Source organism: Misgurnus anguillicaudatus, chromosome 6 (assembly GCF_027580225.2).
Source record: "Misgurnus anguillicaudatus chromosome 6, ASM2758022v2, whole genome shotgun sequence".
Lineage (NCBI taxonomy): Eukaryota > Metazoa > Chordata > Actinopteri > Cypriniformes > Cobitidae > Misgurnus > Misgurnus anguillicaudatus.
In genome coordinates, this window is record NC_073342.2 from 25,568,875 (window position 1) to 25,591,238 (window position 22,364).

The 22,364-nt window shown below is 38.8% G+C and overlaps 1 protein-coding gene across 3 annotated transcripts in view; it reads right to left on the minus strand.

Annotated features, from left to right (window-relative positions):
- Nucleotides 1–22,364, minus strand: part of gse1a (Gse1 coiled-coil protein a) — a 43,806-nt gene that overhangs the window by 20,653 nt on the left and 789 nt on the right. For all 3 annotated transcript variants that reach the window (XM_055192259.2, XM_055192258.2, XM_055192257.2), the window contains exons 2-5: nucleotides 11,783–11,977; nucleotides 3,381–3,562; nucleotides 1,939–2,102; nucleotides 1,632–1,829 (exon numbers count right to left, since the gene is read on the minus strand). In XM_055192259.2, the coding sequence (XP_055048234.2) occupies nucleotides 1,632–1,829; nucleotides 1,939–2,102; nucleotides 3,381–3,562; nucleotides 11,783–11,975 (737 nt within the window). In that variant the 5' untranslated portion in view covers nucleotides 11,976–11,977. The remainder of the gene's footprint in view (nucleotides 1–1,631; nucleotides 1,830–1,938; nucleotides 2,103–3,380; nucleotides 3,563–11,782; nucleotides 11,978–22,364) is intronic.

The window sequence follows — 22,364 nt, forward strand, 5'->3', positions numbered from 1 at the left end:
AAACTACAGCATAAACAAATATTGTCACGATTGCCGTCTTTAACTAAGTGTGTGATGTCATTGAGAAGGCGGGACTAGCGACTGAATTCCGGAAAATACAACATAAACAAATATCGTCACAATTGCAGTCTTTTACGAAGTGTGTGATGTCATTGAAAAGGCGGGAATAGCGACTGACTTCTGGAAACTACAGCATAAACAAATATAGTCACGATTGCCATCGTTAACTAAGTGTGTGATGTCATTGAAAGGAGGGACTAGTGACTGACTTCCGAAAACTACAGCATAAACAAATATCGTCACGATTGCCATCGTTAACTAAGTGTGTGATGTCATTGAGAAGGCGGAACTAGTGGCTGACTGCCGGAAACTAAAGCATAAACAATATCGCCACAATTGCCGTCTTTAACGAAGTGTGTGATGTCATTGAGAAGGCGTGACTAGCGACTGACTTCCGGAAACTACAGCATAAACAAATATTGTCACGATTGCCGTCTTTAACTAAGTGTGTGATGTCATTGAGAAGGTGGGACTAGCGACTGAATTCCGGAAACTACAGCATAAACAAGTATCGTCACGATTGCCGTCTTTAACTAAGTGTGTGATGTCATTGAGAAGGCGGGACTAGCGACTGAATTCCGGAAAATACAACATAAACAAATATCGTCACAATTGCCGTCTTTAACTAAGTGTGTGATGTCATTGAAAAGGCGGGACTAGAAACTGACTTCTGGAAACTACAGCATAAACAAATATTGTCACGATTGCCGTCTTAAACTAAGGGTGTGATGTCATTGAGAAGGCGGGACTAGCGACTGAATTCCGGAAAATACAACATAAACAAATATCGTCACAATTGCAGTCTTTTACGAAGTGTGTGATGTCATTGAAAAGGCGGGAATAGCGACTGACTTCTGGAAACTACAGCATAAACAAATATAGTCACGATTGCCATCGTTAACTAAGTGTGTGATGTCATTGAAAGGAGGGACTAGTGACTGACTTCCGAAAACTACAGCATAAACAAATATCGTCACGATTGCCATCGTTAACTAAGTGTGTGATGTCATTGAGAAGGCGGAACTAGTGGCTGACTGCCGGAAACTAAAGCATAAACAATATCGCCACAATTGCCGTCTTTAACGAAGTGTGTGATGTCATTGAGAAGGCGTGACTAGCGACTGACTTCCGGAAACTACAGCATAAACAAATATTGTCACGATTGCCGTCTTTAACTAAGTGTGTGATGTCATTGAGAAGGTGGGACTAGCGACTGAATTCCGGAAAACTACAGCATAAACAAATACCGTCATGAGTGCCGTCTTTAAGAAAGTATGTGATGTCATTGAAAAGGCGGGACTAGAAACTGACTTCCGGAAACTACAGCATAAACAAATATTGTCACGATTGCCGTCTTTAACTAAGTGTGTGATGTCATTGAGAAGGCGGGACTAGCGACTGACTTCCGGAAACTACAGCATAAACAAATATCATCACGATTGATGTCTTTAACGAAGTGTATGATGTCATTGAGAAGGCCTGACTACTGACTAGCCACTGACTTCCAGAAACTACAGCGTAAAGTAACATAATAAAAAGTAATAATGCATAATAAAAAACATAAAGCACACCTGTACGAAGCAAGTGAAGGGTGCGGTAAATATCCTGAGTGAAAGTACGCAAGAGCATTGGCCGCAGCCCCCGGTCCGAGCCCCAGAGGAAGCACAGGCATACGCATCTCCTCTGCCGAGGCGTACGGACGAAACCCATCACGAAGATACTCGTCCCGAGCTCCTGCTAGCAGCATATGAGGAACCTGCCGTGGAAGGCTGAAAGACAGAGAATAAAATAAGAAATGAATAAAATACTCAAAGATTTACAATGTTTCAAGTATACAGACAAGTACATGGTGAGCGAGGTTGCAAATGCAATACTGACTGTGTTTGTAGACGAGGGTCTTGCATGAGAGGACTCGAGGTCATGCTGAAAGGATGGGTGGTCCCCAGGTATGGAGGGATAGAGAGGGAGGTCTTCTCCTGGGCTGGTAGAGTCCGCTCTGGGGGCAAACGCTCTTGACCTGAACCTCTCAATCCTGTTTCGGCCTAACAGAGACAGATCTGTTAGGGCATCGTGGGAAATTTTTGCAAATGCACCAGTTAAATGTTTAGACTACTCCAATATTACTATTGGAAATTATGAATAATATAATATAAATTACTGAATAAGCGTCTTGCATATTTTTTATATAAAAATACAGAAATAAGAAATAATTACATTATATTAATATAAAAATTTTAATATATATATAATTCAAATTATAGTTTGCAAAACGAAATTCAAATAACAAAATATAACACATGAAACGCAATGAAAACATCCCATTTATATTCAGGATGCAAATAGTGTTTTGCAAAAAAAAAAATGCTATTCAAAGCAAGTTTCAAATTGTGTATGCAAATCTTTACTCAGATGTGTGCCCACAAAAGTGAATTGTTGCTAATCGAAGGCTAATTCTTCAATGCACGTGTATTTATACTTAAAGCACAAACTGAGAGGAATCGGACCACATGACCTTTGCGAAAATCTGAACGTCCCGTATGCTATAGGCATAATGATTAATAAACAAAGGTGTTATATATTGATAGGCGAAGTGAGAAAATGTGTTAGCGGATTCATGTGTATTTGCAATGTAAGCTATAAACATTGCAAATGAGGGGGGCAGATAAAGACTGTGGATGCAATTGCTAACGACAAGGAAAAATAGACACCGTGGTTTGAAGCTAACTATAGTTTGCACATTGGTTCCTCTCTCTCTCTCTCTCTCTCTTTCTCTCTCTCTCTCTCTCTCTCTCTCTCTTTCTTTCAGCAGAGCTACAGAAGATTCTTTGTGTAAACAGAGAGTGTAGTTTGATCAGTGTCTATTGTCTAGCTTGATGTCCCATGACTGCTGTGTTAAATAAACTCACAAAGCTACACAGAGACCAAGAGCCGAACAAACCATCCATCCGCATAAACGCACACATACACTTTGGCATAATCTTGTCGTCACGCCTGGGAGTTACCAAAACAACGGACCCGGAGGACACCCACAGACTGGCCCACTTGCACTAATCTAGTCTAAAGTAAACCCTCTGACCCCATCAGGACCTCAACCCCCCGTTCCCGACCACACAAACATCTACTCAGCAGAGTGAATGAAGCTTTCTCTGTCCTGTACCTCAACTGTTAAAGCATTGCGCTGGCGACGCCAAGGTCATGGGTTCAGAAGAACCAAACTAGCTGTATGTTTTGTGAAGCCGAACCATAATAAACACACAAGAAGTGATGTGAATGACAACCAATACATTTTTTGTTAATCTTTTAAAGTAAGTCTCTCTTACCTGACGGCCTTCGGATCTCCAGAAACCGTTGACGGTTTTAGTCGGTGCGATGGTGACTACAGGCGGGGTACCGGTGGGAGGACCCAGGCTTGTACCCATGGCAACCCGCTTCGGCGTACTGATCGGAGAAATGTGATTGGTCACCGGAGAGGAGACATGCGATGACTCGCTACTAATTGAACCTGAAAGAAAAAGTAAGACTTTGTGGTGATTTTTTGCTTAAAGGAGACATTTCACAAGACTTTTTTAAAATGTTAAATAAATCTTTGGTGTCCCCAGAGTACATATGTAAAGTTTTAGCCCAAATACCATATAGATAATTTAGTATAGCATGTTAAAATGTACACTTTGTAGGTGTGATCAAAAATGTGCCGTTTTGGGTGTTTCCATTAAAATGCAAATGAGCTGATCTCTGCACTAAATGGCAGTGCAGTGGTTGGATAGTGCAGATTAAGGGGCGTATTATCCCCTTCTGACATCATAAGGAGAGACAAATTTCAATGAGCTATTTTTTCACATGCTTGCAGAGAATGGTTTACCAAAACTAAGTTACTGGGTTGATCTTTTTCACATTTTCTAGGTTGATAGAAGCACTGGGGACCTAATTATTGCACTTAAACATTGAAAAAGTCACATTTTTTATGATATGTGTTCTTTAAAAAAACAGATTTGTATAGAAATTCAACAACACCAGTTTAACACGTTTTTTTAATTGTGTATTTTGTTTCATTTCTTGATGGTGTAAGCTACGAATAACATTATTGTGTAGTATTTACTGCTTCACTTAACATATTTGACTAGGGCGACGATACGTGCCATTCTTCCTGCACGTGTCCTGGACAGGATTTCTGGTGCGTCTTCCGGAAGTCGTATTTATTGACCGCATACGCCATTCATTTAAAAACATAAGACATAGAATCTTAGTTTCATTCTTACCTTAAAAATGTTACGGTTGCTTTTCTGTAATAATAATAATAATCCTCTATGACGTATTCGGTCGACAAATAAGACTTCCGGAAGACGCACCCAAAATCCTGGCTGGGAAAAATGGCACGTATGGTAACACTATATTTGACCATATTTTGCATACAGCAGTTGCGCAGAAAACAATAGCGGAATTTAAAAATATACAAAATTCATTGATTGAACAATGAATACAAAAACTTTTTATGTTATTTTTTCTTGACTGCAAACAATCAGAAAACCCGCATCTCTCCTTTAAGCATCAATGTCTAAAGTACAAGTTATAGTCGTGTGTAAGGTCTACGCAGAAGGTTATCCGTAGGCTGTGCGTAACCTGACGCGCACCTGGCCAAAATTTGCACGTGCTGCGTTGCATTTCTTCATCGGCATTTCCGTTTGCGATGGTGAGAACAAAAATGGGCCAAGTTGAGGGGTGATTTAACTCAAACTGCAACAAAAGTCGCAGTTAATTTACCTCCATCACTGCTGTTCTTCTCAAATCATACACAACAATTTGCTGTTTCTTCTTTGTTTGTTGGTTTACTGGCCAAGCTGCTGCTTCTTTGGCAGTTTCATTGCTACTGTGGTTACACTCGTAGATACTGCCTACTAGCGTTCTGCATGTGTAATTGCACGTTGACGCGGATGACGGCGCAGAACTATATATGAGAACCGCGGCTACGCCGTAGGACTATAATGAGCCCTTAAGCCGCAACTCTAACAGAGTCACACTTCCAAAAATCAAGACATGGTGTGATTCAAGAAAAACAAACAATAACAAAAGAAAAACAACACCACAGACTAGTAAAAAAAGAAAAACCCTGGAAGATGTATTTGTATATGCACGCACGCCAGACAAAACGAACGACTTGTCAGATGACTGCACATACATCACCCTGTGCCAGACTGCCAAACTCACCCGCTATCAAAGCCCCCTTTGGGCTGTCAGATCAGATGCCAGTTTAAAAAGAAGAAAAAACAAACAGTGCCATCTCCCCGCGGAAAAGCCACATGAACACAACGCTCCAGTATTCCTCTCGAACCCCTGCTGCGGTAACTCAGTGCTCCACTGTGATCAAACACAACTCGATTGTGTGTGTGCGTGCCTGCGTAGAGCATCTCACCTCCGAGCGTACTCGAGTTGCCACTCCGAAGCCACAAGACAAAAGCTTTTATGTGTCTCGATGCGACGTACAAGGAGAGTAAATTTCTTACACGATTACATGAGAGAACATTATGAATTATGCATTAACGTAGGGCCTTTATGACCAAATGCATCTGTTGTGGTTTCGATAGCAGTCAGGGCTTGTGAGAAATGACTGTTTCCTTATTTAGACAGAAACACACACAAGGCAAAAAACCACACATGCAGAATAATGTCACTACTGCTAAAAGCAGTATCTATAAGACATCCAACACAAAGAATAAAGTAGGTCACAGCGCAATTGTGCCTGCCGGAGAGGTGATAAGACATCTCAATGCTATGGCTTTTCTACTATTGTACTCGTTTAAATGCTTTATTTGCTATATATCTATATAGAAAGCTTTGACATTTTAATACTTAACTTAATTAGAAATGTTTACTAAAGCAAACATCAATATTATGCTTATACACTGACAGATTAAATAGTCAAAAAATGATCCCTAGGCAGTACCTTTTAAAAATGTCTCACTATGTTGTATTTAGGTACAGATATGTATACATTAGGGCTGTCGCAATGATTAAATAATCGTTTCATCGCGATTGTTTGACTGAATCGCGATGATTTCAGATCACCGCAATGATTGCACATCCCTCTAAAAAACACAAGGGGGAGCTGCAGCGCCTGTATAAATGAGACATTGTTAGATTACTTTTAAATATGTGTTATGTGTATTAATATTTACTGCCTTGCAAAATATTTAATTTAAATAATCACAACAATGTGTGAAAATTATTTCATAAACAAACAAAAAAATGTATTAGAATTAAATGTCAAAGCAATAAAACATAATTAATCATCATATTCGTCACAATTTATTAGACAATTAACCGTCAGCCAAATTTCATAACCGTGACAGCCCTAGTATGCATTTGATACCAATATGTACCTCTGAAGTATGAATATGAACTCTTTAGGTACAAATGTGTACTTTTTGTTAGTGACAACTAGGGACCATTTTTCCTGACAGTGTAGTTTGTTTGGATAACTCCCTTTTCACCTTCTGTATCATGATTGACATCTCAAATCATGCTGATTGTTAAAAGAATAGTTCACCCAAATAACTAACTAATATATAACTAACTTTCTTTAGAATTAAAATTAAAATGTTGTTATTTATTGCTATTTATATATGGGATATACGAAACTCCAAAAAGCACATAAATCCATCATTAAAGGGATAGTTCACCAAAAAGTGAAAATTCTGTCATCATTTACTCTCATGTTGTTACAAACCTGTATATATTTCTTTGTTCTGATGAACACAAAGGAAGATATTTTAAGGACTGTTTCTACCCAAACCATTCATGAGCACCATTCACTTCTATTGTATTCTTTTTCCAACAATAGAAGTCAATGGGGCCTCTGATCGGGTTGGTTACAAACATTCCTCGAAATATCTTCCTTTGTGTTCATCAGTACAATGAAATGCATACAGGTTTGTAACAACATGAGAGTGAGTAAATGATGACAGAATTTTCATTTTTGGGTGAACTATCCCTTTAATGATGGATTTATGTGCTTTTTGGAGTTTCGTATATCCCATAGATAACATGACAACATTTTAATATAAAATCATTTTTGGGTGCACTGTCCCTTTAAAGTAATCCAAAGACTTCAGTGGGTTAATATAATGTAGTCTAAAGCAAAACGATGTTTGTGAGTGAAAATGTTTAATATTTTGAGTTTATTTATCCATAGATATGCCGTGTATCAATGTAAACATACAGATTAGTGCAATGAATTCAAAAATGGCGGCATGTTGATAACTTTGAATCTCATTGGTTCTCATGTGTCTTGTGACTAGTTGTCATATGTGTGCCATATTTGAACTTAATGTGGTCTGTAACTGTATGAACTTCAGACATCCGACCTTACGAAAACCCTTACCGTGGATTCACACCAGCCGCATTTGAGCATCAAATTCGCATCTACCGCGTTTGCCGCTTGAACATATTGAGTTTACTCGCTTCATTCGCGCGTGAAAGCCGTGCATGAAATTCTAGTCATCGAGACGCGGAAATTTACGTCATGGGAGGAGGTTCTGCGACTCCGCAAGCTTCCTGTAATCATGTCACTACTAGAGCAAGCTCCTGATTGGTTAACGCGGCGTGTTTTTCCGCCAAATTAAAAAAATTTCACCTGGCGCGTTTGTCGCTGCAATGCTCAATTCGCGGCATTCGTGAAAACTAGTAGCGCGAATGAGGCGGAATCGCGTCTACCGCGCCATGCTAAAAGCATCATTCGTGCCGTGAGCCCTACAGATGCGCGTCAACCTGTCTTTACATTGAAATCACTCGTGCTTGACACCTCTACCGTGGCTGGTGTGAACGCAGCATTATACATTAATATAATTTATACATCATTTTATTATGTTACGTTATATTACGAATATAACAGGGCATCTCTTTTAACATCTAGTCAACTATGCTATTAAAACAACTGACACCTAAAAAATTTATAATAATTTTTGTATTTTCCTGTTTTTTGGACACTACAGAGTACAAACTACAATGGTATACTGAACTAAAGAAAAATAGGTTGATTGTAAGCCCACCCACAGCGAAAATGGATCAGACAGATAGACCAATCAGGATAAGCTATTTCTTGCACTGCATTGTCGTTCGTCTATCAGTCTCTTCAGACTGAGCTTGCACGTTTTCAAGTAATTAATTTCCAGGATATTTTACATCATTTGCTTGCATCAGGGAGCCACTATCAATATGAGGGAGACTCACGAATGTTCGGATGAGGTTGGATGCCTAAAACTTGGTCCAGTAAGAAACCAGCAAAAACACCCTAGCAACTGCTTAGCAACATATCTGAAAAACCATCTGGTACTAATATCTGCATAGGAACACATGTCAAAACAACCTTAGCAACCACCAGAGAGACCTTAGCAACTACCCAGAACATCCTAGCATATTGACATCGACTTTAACACAGGCAGGTGCTGCTCATTTTTCTTCAGAAAATGTACAAATATATTTTTTTCTCTTTTTATATATTTGCTTAACCTGTACATTTACAGCCAAAGCAGTATTTGAATTGTTTACAGTCATGCTAATAAAGCTTTGTTGACACGGCTCTTGCGGTACAAGGTGTGTGTGTGTGTGTATCAGTTATGTACTTTTACAAACATAAGTGATTCACACATTCATAAAGACATCTATACACACATTAATGCACATTCAGAAAAGTACACAAACTCCGAGGCCAAAGCTTAAACAAAAAACAGGTTTAGCGATTTGAGACGGAACAACCATGACAGTTATTGAATTACCGTCATCAAAGAGTCTATGAACACAAAGTGTCATGCAAAGATAGGGCGGTATGCACAGCGTGAGACGTCACTGAAAAGATTTATTGAAGCCTTATAGAATTTACCGGCATACAAGCACTTAACCAATCAATATCAGCTCTTGCTTTCGGGCCTGCGCTTTTCGCCCTCTTTATGGTTTAGAGAGAAGAATATAAAGTAATCATTCAAAAGTGGCTAAAACAATAGCTGTTAACACACACACGGTCAAATAAGTGACGATAATCGCTCAGAGTTTCCTTTGTATGCACTTATGGTGCATCTTCCAGGGTTGTTTGTATTTACGAGCCAGTAAGTCGTGTTAACGATGTTAAGTCACTTTCATCAGCGCAAGATGGCGGTGTACCTTCTTTTAAAGGAAAACACCACTGTTTTTTAATATTTTACTATGTTCTTACTTCAAATTAGATGAATGAATACATACCTATCTTTTATCAATGCGTGCACTTAATCTTTGTACTGCGCGTTGTGAATGTGTTAGCATTTAGCCTAGCCCCATTCATTCCTTAGGATCCAAACAGGGATGAATTTAGAAGCCACCAAACACTTCCATGTTTTCCCTATTTAAAGACTGTTACATGAGTAGTTACACGAGTAAGTATGATGGCACAAAATTAAACGTGGCGAAAACGTTTTTAAACGGATAAAAAATGAGAACTATATTGTATGGGGGAAGAGCACTTAGTTCTCGGGCACAGTAATATTGATGGAAGTTTGAGCGAAAGGGGGAGTATTCAGGAGTGATGATGTTACTTCGCGCCGATGTCGAAGTGCTGCAAACTGATCACGAAGTGCTCTTCCGCCATATAATATAGTTCTCATTTTTTATCCGCTTAAAAAATCACCACGTTTTATTTTGTGTCACCATACTTACTCGTGTAACTACTTACGTAACAGTTTTTAAATAAAGAAAACATGGAATTGTTTGGTGGCTTCTAAATTCATCCGTTTGGATCCTAAGGAATAAATGCGGCTAGGCTAAATGCTAACACATTCACGACGCTCTGTACAAAGATTAAGTGCATGCATTGAAAAAAGATAGGTATGTATTAATTTGTCTAAGTTGAGGTAAGAACATAGTAAAATATTGAAAAACTGTGGTGTTTTCCTTTAATGACTTACACAGAAAAAAATAAGGTTGGTTAACTCTCCTTACAGAAAATGCCCACCAGGCATGTTTTTCTTTTTTATGATTTTAATTAATTTATGAAGCGATTGTAATTTCCCATTGGTATTTACACAACTGTGTGATGGCTTTTATGTGCGTTCATGACGTAAATACAATAAGATTTGTTGGTACTTTAAAAAGTAAGTTACCTGGTTGCCTTAATAAAATATAAATTAACTCAAAAATTTAATCAAATAATATTTTTAAGTTGAATTAAAGGGATAGTTCACCCAAAAAAAATACAATTCTGTCATGATTTTCTCATCCTCATGTTGTTCTAAACCTGTATGAATTTTGAAAAATGATGGTAAGCACACAGCTGCTGTAACCATTGACTTCCATAGTAGGAAAACAAACATTATGAAAGTATTGTGATAAATGATGTATGAGATATTTTGATAAATTATGGTAAGCACACAGTTCAGGGTTCCCACACCTTAGTTAACTTAAAAATCAAGGACCTTTCAAGGACTTTCCAGGTCCAATACCCTCAAATTCAAGGACTAAATGTTGGGACACCTTTCAAGTAAGAGCAAGGTTACATTGTGTTACCTTTTAAGATACATTTTACAGTTCCCTTCGAGGGAACTCGCGCTGCGTCACTGCGCTAACACTTTGGGGACGCCTCCAGGGGTAAGTGCGTGTGAATGTGTATATCAAATTCAACCAATAGTGAGGCTTAACGACAAAGACAGAGTGATGCGGGAGCCAGGAAGTATATCGCTATCTGAAATATTGCCAAAGATGGCGTTACAGGGACGCAGGAAGTATGGCAAGGGAGACGCAGTGCCACGTTCCCTTCTCAGGGAACAACAGTTACATACGTAACCCGAGATGTTTTCATGTGTCAAATACAACTATGCAAAAAAGCATTTTGGTATGAATCAACATATTACAAATGTTAGGAAGTTTGAACTGGATCGGTTGTGTATACTGAAAAGATCAGATCCCCAAAAATGATTGCTCACAAATATACTGCAGTGTATACTTTTCTCAGCAACACGGTATGACAGAAAATGACAAAAATCTTAGTCAGTTCCTCTTACAAAGCTACCTGTTTGTTGTTACTGCATAGAAAAGAGTGACAAGTACAATTCCTCAAAATCCTCCTTTTGTGCTTTACAGAAGAAAGTCATACGGGTTTAGACAGCCAAGCGTAAATAATGTCAGAATTGTTATTTTTAGGTGAACTATTCCTTTAACGTAAGAAACAAAGGATTTTGTGTTCTCAATGTGCGCCAAATTTAGACAGACTTTGCTCAAGTCCAACGCGCCTGATCTACAATAAACTTCAAATTTTGCACTTTATAACCATATAAACCACACAACAAGGACTTACGGTTGCATATAATGTGCATTATCAGAACAAGCCATTTGTGTATGTGTGTGTGTGTGTGTGTTCTTGGCGTTGGCTATAACAATTACACAGACAGATGGGCAGCTAAATGTTGTGCCAGCCATCTGAAATGCGGCAAACCCATATGCAAATATTATTCAAATCTATTCACAATTTGTTGACAGAAACCACCACCCACACTCATACACACACGCTGGGCAAAGCATGGATGTCCATATTACGACCATGCATATGGCCAACCCGCTTTACATCCTGCTTCAGCTACAAATTATTATTATTATAATGTAACAATGCATAATATCTCAGTATGTAAGTATTCTCCAATTTCTGTTTTACTATTAAAAGTCAACAAAGATGACATGATAAAGTATAGAGAGTAAGGGGGATGCTCACCTCTTGGATCTTCGGCTTGTTTAGCCAGCTTACGGAGAGCGGCAGCGAATCCGGAGTGTGCAGACTGGGACGCGGGGCTTCCGTTGGCTGCCATTGCTCCGCTGGGTGAAGGGGTCAGGGGGCTTACAGTCGCCATTGTGCATGGTGCTGCGGAGATCATTTCTAATGATGGGGATTTGGGCTCATGGCTCATACCTGGAGGAGGAGAAAGACAGAACTGTTATTTATAAATGAAGCTTAAAAGGAAAATCAAAGTAGAAGTCAGATCAAGTGTTGAACCCAGCCCAAAAATGACCATGTGACCCAAATTCATCCACCTGCTACTATGATATTTAAAGTCACCATGAAACGAAAGTAGCAAATGTCTTATTTCTGTTTCATGACGTGTATCCAACTGAAACGGCTTATGAAATGAGAAAAAAAAAATGTAGGGCGGGACTTGATTTTGTCCATTGAGAACTAGGGGTGTCACAATTCTCCAAATCCTCGATTTGATTACCTTTTCGATTCTAAGGTCACAAGTCGATTCGATTGTTGGTTTTTTTGAAAGCACAAAAAATGCTATGCCATTTTTAGACTAGACTTTTGTGAAATATAATGCCCTGTCATGTTAGTCGTGCTGCCAGTGGAAAAATATGGTACACGCACATACCTGATAAAACGAAACTTCCTGTCAGATGACCATTCCTGTCAGTACTTTGCACCTTGTCATTTTAACGCGAGCAGGAGTAACGACGAGTTTATATGGACGCAAACTAATATTATGTCGGAGTCCGCTGCTTGTGTTGTAAGTAAACATGCTGCACAATGTTTTGTACTTGCATATGTTAGAACTTTCTCTCAATTTTCAGCGCAATTGATGAAATAAGATCGCGCAACTTTCACACACTTGCAAAGTGAATCTGCGGAGATCAGCCGCTTTAGTTTTATCAATGAAAGGCTATCAATGATAGTCAAACAAAGCGTAAAACATTGTGTTCAGTACCTCAGATTAGATAAATGGGCGGAGAGAAGGCCATCTCATGTGGGTGTTCGAACACATTCAACCACATGTGCGTTTACACTAAAAAAGCTTGGCAAGCCAACCGGACGTGACATGGGGCGTGGCAGCATCGACGATTCCATTTTTTTCATTCGAAGTTCGAGGTTGGGGCTTAATTTCGATAAATTTTTATCAAAATCGGGATACCCTTATTGAGAACTGATGGGATTTTTGAAAGTTTTAATTGATAATCGATGGGATCTTTTCCCGGGCAGAAACTTATTTCCGATGACCTAGCACCGCTCTTCATGACAGGAAGTGAAGAAGTTTAGTTTAGTTTTTTGTAAAGCACATTTCATACAACCAAGGTTGCCCAAAGTGCTGCACAAAATATAATAAAAAGGATAAAACTTAAGGGCTCGTTATAGTCGTGCGTAGGTCCTACGGCGTAGGTTCCGCATCGGTTTTCATTTATACTTTTGCGTCGTCGTCCGCGTGCACATGCAAACACGCGTGCAGGCCACTGGTAGGCAGTTACCACGCGTGTAACCACAGTAGCAGCGTGAACGCCAAAGAAGAAGAAGCTTCGCAAGTTAAGCCCCAAACGAAGAAGAAACAGCAACTTGTTGTGTATAGACCAGCAATGATGGATGTAAATAAACAGCGACTTTTGTTGCAGTTTGAGTTAAATTACTCCTCAACTTGGCCATTCTTTGTTTTTTTCCGTCGCAAAAACGGAAATACCTATGATGCAGTTTTTTTACCTGACGGGAGGTGTTCTGGTGGACCAATCACAGCGCTTGCAGTCCGCATAGAACTGATGCGCTGTTAAAATTTTTGCGAGGTGCGCGTCAGGCTATGCAGAGCTACGCACAGGCTATGGATAGCCTACGCCGTAACTACGCCGTAAAACCTACGCACGACTATAAATCGCCCTTTAGCAAGAATCACACAATAAAACAAATAGAAGATGGAAATAAACAGAACACAAATGGATATATAAACTTAGTAGATAATAAATGAGAAAGGTCGTTTTGAGGAGGAAGAAGGTTAACGTTTTCGATTAAAGATTATGAGTGCACATGAATTAAAAATAATAATAATAAAGTGCAGATAAGTCATTTCATTTATAAAAAATATATTAAAATTTCAGTTTCATGGTGACTTTAAGGTTAAATCAGAAAAAGTTTGCTTTGTGTACCTTACCTTCCGGACTATAAGCTGCACCGGAAAATAAGCCTCATCATTCAAAAATGTGTCATTAAGACGAAATAACACATATAAGTCACAGTGGACTATACTGGCGTTTATTTAGAAAACTATTTCACAAAATCCAAGCTGAAGAACAGACATTTAATCTGGAAAGGCAAGTTATTGCCGACAGAACAGCAAGCTGAATAGATGTCTGTACGTTAAAGTAATATTATCAGTTATTTAAACAATAAACCATAGCATACAGAACTTACCTGGAAGGTTGAATAGGCTAAATTAACTGAACAAGCCAACTAGCGTGAAGTTCGCATACTTGTCATTTCACATTACTGAATCTATTGAATTACATAAATACAGAAGCAGCATCTGGTGGACTCTCGCGGCTGTAGACGGTATTGTTGTCTCTTGCCTCATAAATGTCAAAATTAATTCATACTGACTTACAAAGCACACCTGATTATAAAACGCAGCACCAGCCAAGTTATGAAAAAAACCCAGCGGTAATAGACCGAAAAATACGGTATTTATTTTACGAGCATAGTGAATTTATGATTTTACAAACCTAAAAAAAAACAGTGTAACACTTTGTAGTAAGGTTGCATTTTATAACATTAATTAATGCATTAGCTAAAAATAACTACCAATGAACAATACTTCTTTATTTCAGCATTTATGAAAACATTTACAAAATCAAAAGTTGTAACTGTCAACATTAATTAATGCACAATAAAGTAACATGAACATTGAATAAATGCAGAAAAACTAAATTGCTCTTTGTTAGTCCATGTTTTCTAATGTGTTTATTGTAAAGTGTTATTTACTTTAAACACAGTATTTAAATATAAAACATTTTGTATACAAAAATGCAAATACGATTTACATCCGCAATTTACGTTACGAACTTGAATACTACAACAAGCGATTGATGCTGCTAACAAGTCAATGTGTTTTCTGCTGATAAAAAGAACTGACCGTTGGACAGAAAAGCAAAAACAAAAGTAAAAGAAACAAAAACTCTATCACTTCCTTCCTTAATGTATCGCTCTCTCGCACCTTCAGCTATCACCCTCGGCCAGCTCTGGCTTAGTAACAAACAAAAGCTGACTTTATCATGATAAACTCTGCCTCACCCCTGCCCTACTGCTGAACCAAACGAAACAATTAATAATGAACTTAGTGCAGTAAGAGCCGGGAGTGAAATCCTCTGCCATCAGCCACAACTTCATTACAACTTAATGGAGCCTGACGCACCCGAACGCTTATAGTGGGATGAAGTGTCATCTAGATGGTTGTAGTTGTGGTGATAACCAGATAAACCGGATTCATCTTAAACATCAAACTGTAAAGTATTCACTATAATGCATGCACAAAACATTCATACTCGGCTAAACAATTTCTACCCTGCAGCATCTTAACAACTCTATAAACATAATCTTGTAATATTGTCTGAAGTGTGATGCGTGTATGTTTTTGTATAAACAACTGCAGCTACATTTTTTAAACAAATACAATTTAAATAGAAAGCATGTGCAATATAACACATAAAATACATTATATTGACTTCTTTATCATGCATAATATACACAGACAAGACGTTATTGAATGTGTAACCCATAACCCAAAATATATTACATAATTGAGACATGTGACCTCCATCATTCTCGAAATCAATAAGTTTATCAAACCATCATATCAGGTGCTCCTAAGAAAGATATCTCCCTTCCTCTCATTTCGTCTGCTACAAAAACACGTCATCCAATCTCATTCTCTGCCCCATTTTGACTAACATTACCAATAAATCTTCTATGGACCCCACACGCACCCCTTCCTCTCTTATCTTCCTCTCACACTTTTTCTCTCGGATAACAATCAGAAATAACAGAAAGTCTCCGGTCGATGTGGAAATGAGAAAAGCCACAGGTATCTCCCTGCACACAGACTCATCCTGCAACAGTCATTCTGGGAAAACAGACCCCCACTTAATGCACAAGAGAGATGTATGTAAGCTGTAATAAGCCGAATAGTGAGTAAGGCATCACTTTTTATTTCCTCTTTGATGCTTTAAAGTGATATTTCACTCGAAATGAAAATTTAGTAAATTTACGCTAAATGTCATTCTGACCCCATATCCGGTATTTCTTCTTGAGCTATCAAGCTCCAAAAAAATAAAAAAAACATGAGTTGTCCACACAGGTCTTCTATAACTATACAACTATAACTGTATACAGCTTTGTGTGAACGATCAAATCTCATTTGCCCTAGTATACATTAAAACAAGGAACACCACAGTAAGTCACATGACAAGCAAGAACCAAAGGCGCGACCTCACCACAATCACCACCTTTTACACTTCACCAAAGAAAATTACAGTATGTGAGGGTGACTCGATGTTCATTTTCCATATTTTCTGTATACGGAAACTAAGAACTGATTGTCCTTAATTAACTTCGTATTGATTCTTCTGTGGGTGTCAATGGCAACTGACATGGTTACCTACAAACTGTTGATCTCAAAGACAGCAGAGGGATTTTGGATTAGTAGTGTCGTGGGGTATCATGTCTTCCCAAGTTACTTAGAGGGGGTTAATCTGTTTATCTAGATTGCACACCGCAAGGTTCGGTAATGAGCCCGCTAAACATCTCCATCTAGACCAGATCACTAACAATCACCACCTTTTACACTTCACAAAAGAAAATAACAGTATGTGAGGGTTACTCGATGTTCATTTTCCATATTTTCTGTATACGGAAACTAAGGACTGATTGTCCTTAATTAACTTGGTATTAATTCTTCTGTGGGTGTCAATGGCAACTGACATGGTTACCTACAAACTGTTGATCTCAAAAACAGCAGAGGGATTTTGGATGAGTAGTGTCGTGGGGTATCACGTCTTCCCAAGTTACTTAGAGAGGGTTAATCTGTTTATCTAGATGGCACACCGCAAGGTTCGGTAATGAGCCCGCTAAACATCTCCATCTAGACCAGATCACTCACAATCACCACCTTTTACACTTCACAAAAGAAAATAACAGTATGTGAGGGTGTCTCGATGTTTATTTTCCGTATATTACTTTTGATATAAAGAGATTTTAGATTATTTTACATCCCTCTATTGTGCTTATATTATTGTATAACATTCAAAACATAAAAACGTTTTGTATACTGTACAGCAGACCATATAATTGTTATTATCATCATTATTAACCAGATATTTGGAATGCTTAAGAAAATATTTCACATCATTAGGTGTCTATGCGACCACAGACACACCCACAATGAAAAAAACATTGCAGGGAAGCAGCACTTTAATCCCTGATCTAACAGGATTCCTGCATCTGGACTTTTACTTTCGAGTCCAATCACTAAGGCCTGCAGGATAATTGGGGACCTGACATTGCATTATTTTTATTTTTGTACTATGCTTATTGCGGTATGAGAAATACTGGATGACTTCAATCTCCTGCCTTTCATTTCTTGTATAGCTCACAGATTTCTCACAGAGAGAGGTATGAAAGTCTCTGTTTCCCAAAATAAGTGGACACATCATCTAAACGACTCTCTAAGAGCACCGGAGGCTTTCTACGTGAAGATCTCCTCTCTCCGATACGAAATCCTGCCGTGCTTGTTTTTCCCAGAGGCTTTGGTTGTGGTTCGAGTCAGCAAAAACAGCCCCAGAATCCTCTGCTCCCCACTGGCTCTCTAATAAGCTTGTTCATTAGACAGTGCTGCCAATGCAAATTGACCCAGCCCTTGTAGACATGACCACCTCATGTAAATTCAATGGGAGAAGCAGCAAGGATAAAAGACTGGGTGATGGATGATGTGTCAAAGTGCATTGTTGGGCACAAATGAACAGTCTCATACTTACACACACACACACACACACACGTAGCCATGTCCATAATGGTGACAGACAAACGGTGATGCATGGTCGACTGTGGGGATCTGCTACCCTCGACATTCATTAAGACTAGATAAAGCACCTCACACACACACCTGCCTTCAGCTCATTAACCCCAGTGGCGCGTCCGTGTGTGCTTTTCACCGACGACATTAAAGATAGATGCGGATTAGGACGATACTAATACCTTTCGAATGAGATGTGCTAATTGGCTTTCACTGCAAGTGAGAGTTCGTCGCAAAGCTTCTTGTCGCAAATGACCAAAAGGTCGAAGATCTCAGAATGACATGGCAAAACTGCTCTGCTCACTTGCATTAGCACTGATTGTCCTTAATTATCTTCGCATTGATTCTTCTGTGGGTGTCAATGGCAACTGACATGGTTACCTACAAGCTGTTGATCTCAAACACCGCTTGATGGTGTCGTGGGGTATCACGTCTTCCCAAATTACTTGGAGGGGGTTAATCTGTTTATCTCCATTGCACACCGCAAGGTTCGGTAATGAGCCCGCTAAACATCTCCATGTAGACCAGATCACTCAACGACCAATAAGTCATGTGGTTTCTATTACCAATGCTACACCAACCATACACAGCAATAAATCTTTTTTACTTATAAATCTTCGATTTTCAAAATCTTGAACCTATTCGAGCATCTTTGATATACTGACCCATGAGTCAAGGCTTCACCTTAAACTCAACTTAAATTAACACGACTATACGTCTTTTAATACAAAACACACGGAGAGATAGCCAGTTTTGATACCCAAAGCTGCTTATCAAGTGAAAAAGGCCTTTTTTCAACCCTTGCTCCATGCACAAGTCATTTGATGAGTAATACTTATGCTACATCTGCTTGACTTGTCTTTGACCTCTGGAAATTCTCTCATGTCTCGTCTCTGGGTTTTACCCGGACTGTCAGTAGCTGCCTAAATCAAACTAGAGACACGGTTTCAGGATCATTATCCCGTGAGACCCCTGGGCACATGTCTATAGAGGCACTCCGGTGACCCTGGTGTTAAGCTTGTTAAGCACTGTGCGTGCAGAGGGGCCGTAGCGTTCAGCTCGCACTGTACTCTCTGAGGGGCCTTTGTTAAAAACGTACATCGTATTCACCAAAAAGCCCAGGGGTTCTCCTTGTGATGTATAAGCTGAGGGTCAGGGGACTCGGCGGTCAGCTCGCACTGCATATGCCAAGGGCCCCAGAGAGGCAAGTTTGCTCTAGGGCCTTCAATGCTGCTTGTCGCCCCTCACTAACGGTAATTCATCATCACGCCCTACGTCAAAGATCATCAACTACTGGTTCTCAAGTTCAATCATCTCAATACATACAAAGGTTTCTTGGGGGTCCAAGGGTAGAAACCCCCCCTTGGAAGCTCACATTTGTACTGACAATTTACAGTAAAACCAATCACAGAACCTTGAACCTTGTACTTTTCGGGATTCATCTCTTAAGCTCAATACATTATCACACATGCATTTCCTACTTCCTCCTCTTGAAACATGCACAATAATCTCTCAACACAGCAATCGTATTTGTGAGCTTAAATGACAACATGACTCATATTTTGCCTTCTTGATACTGTATACACTTACTGTAACATTTGTAGCTTTTAATAATCAAAGCTGGTCCAACCTTAACATTCGACACATATTCTCAGCCACACTTTCCGGTAAGTGCCACTAACATGGCATGTGTGTACTTTCTTGTTAGTCATTTTGGTACACAGATGGATAAGAGCATAAATGATGCACGAGCCATAACACCCATTACCTTTGTGTTAAAAAGGAAAGGTATGCAAAGGCCAATGCATGCAGTCTTCCGCCGGTTTCACGCCACATGTTTGTGCAAAAACCACATTAGACGTGCAAATAACCTCAAAGCAGAATATGTGCTACCTTACCGCGTGACTTATAGACTAAATGCTTTGGCCCACAGATCACAAGGTGAATTCAGACCTCCGGTTCCCCCATGTGCACAAAACATCAAAGTAAAGATAGAAGGTCAAAGTCTTTATAATTATGATAAAGCACATAAAGTTCATAACCGGAAATCACAAATGCAGATATTTACATAACAAGGAAACGCATCACTGAGTCACTGACACTTGCTTACGACATACATAGTCACCACGGACATACGTTCAGATGAAAGGAAACATCACAGCAGCACTTAAGAAACCAAAAGTCTTACTGCACAATAACACTTTATCTCTCTCTATCTTTCAAATGAATAATACATCGATATTACATGCAATAAATGATGCTTTCAGCTTGATTTTTGTGTCCCATGCTTCACATCAATGTTTGCAGTGCGTCTGTTACTTTGCTCAGCATACGGTAGCATATGTTCCCTGTCACCGTGTAACAAAATGACAACGTAAATACTCTTATCAGTACATCTAACAGTTTGTGTGTGTGCGTTAGTGTCTAACAAAATAGTGTGAAAAGCTTATGTTCCCATCTAAAGGAACGCTCGTCGTCTCTAGAGCTCCAGACTGCTGACAGGCATCAAAACCGTGCTGGGTAATGTGTTTAAAGATGGGAAATATGCCCACTGTCACGATGCAGAGCAATGTGGGTTACTTGTGGTCTGCTGATTGGCCAATTTGAGCATGGAAGATACCGCTAGGTCACATGGTCGAGAATAAAAGACGATGGTGGGTGCCCTCTTTGCTTTTTATGTAGAGCTTTCCATTTGCTTTTGGTCACGGGTTCGACCTCTCTTCCATCTTATTACACCTGATTTGTGTACTGTATGATGTACTGTATCGACTATCTATTTTGTTTTTTATGCATTATCTGTTCATTTGATCAAATGTTTGCAAGTTCCAGCTCAGTTGGTACTGCATTAGCAGCAACACAAACATGCTACAATGTACATCCTATAATGTATAGTTAGTACCGCAAGTCACTTTGCATAGCATCTGCCAAATGCATGCATGTAAAAGTAATATATTAATAGTAAATGCAATGATTTTTACAATAACACCACTGTTGTATTGTATAAATACTGCTTATTTATCTCATTGGTTAACAGAATGTATTGACAAACAGGAAATGTACAAATTGTGGCCATTCGCATGGTTAATCAAATCAGTTAAAATAAGATGAAATATCGTATTGACCCTCTTGAGTCTAACAGAGAGACCCCCAATAGGGTCAAATGTATTGCAAACACCCAATGTGTGTGTACATACACATGGCAGGACTGTTCAAATCGAAGCAGAAATTTGAGCTAATCCCATTACGGTCTGTCTCCGAGGGTTTAACACTACAGAATGCCCACACAACAAAGATGGCACTTTAATTCTTTCTTAAAAAAAACAGGAAATGATCAAAAGCGCACCCCTTCAATGCATACACGGCCCCATGTCTCAAAACAAAACATAGATTTGAAATGTTTTCAATACATGCGGATCAAATTCTGTATTAATTTAATTATATACTTCAAAATCCGTTATAATTGAAAAACAGAATAAATAAACACACACTATACAGGCCAAACAAATTTGTAATATTTTTACACACTTGAATTTAAAGGAGTAAAGAGTATAAATGCACCTATTTGTTTACAAAAACAGGATTAGCTGATTTAAATGCACAAAAATACATTTCCCAAAGGCTTAAACAAAAAATCTAACAATCGAAGGACATAAATTACAAATATTAAGCTGTTGGACACGAGCGGAGTGTCTGGTGGAGTCAGATGGTCAATGGCAGTTTTTACACACCCCTCATCTCAATTTCATTAGCCAAGATACACGAACACTCATTACATAAATCAAACTATAAGTGGAGTATTGTACTATGGTACAGGCTTAGTGACATGTATTGCAATATAAAATATAAATATATAAATATATTATATTTGCATTGCCCTTTTAGTGTTTGTATATTGTCATGTGATGATAAAGGTTGTTTTTCTTGAATCTTTACACATATCTTAGGCAAACTAACCACTAATTCTCATCAAACAACACTATACCTGTCTTGCAAGACAAGCCAAACACACATATTAAAAATATGCGCACGCTCTTGCATTGTTCAACGTACCATGATCAAAACCGGTAACTGTTATTAACTTAACCAAGATAAAATCTGACTTTGTGAGGACTAAGTTAATTACAGTTTCTCATTAAACAACTCCTTCGCATAAAATCTTACACATCCAGTCTATCCAGTTCAACAAAGACTAAAACTACTACTCTTATTTCACTTTAGTACCCAGAAAGTGGCAAACAAAACCTCCCCGTTAGTTTTCTTTTTATCTGTGAAGTCAGTCGGGTTAATGCAAACTCAGCTGCATATGGATAAATATGTTTTCTCAATGCATTTAATAAATCTGATAAATAAAATAACCACAAGAGGTAACAAGAAACTGAAACTTAACATCTATCACACATAGGAGGCGACTGTACCACACAAGCCACACTAGGTCTTAATACGTGAATAAAAAAGATCAATAAAATCTATGACTGATGATAC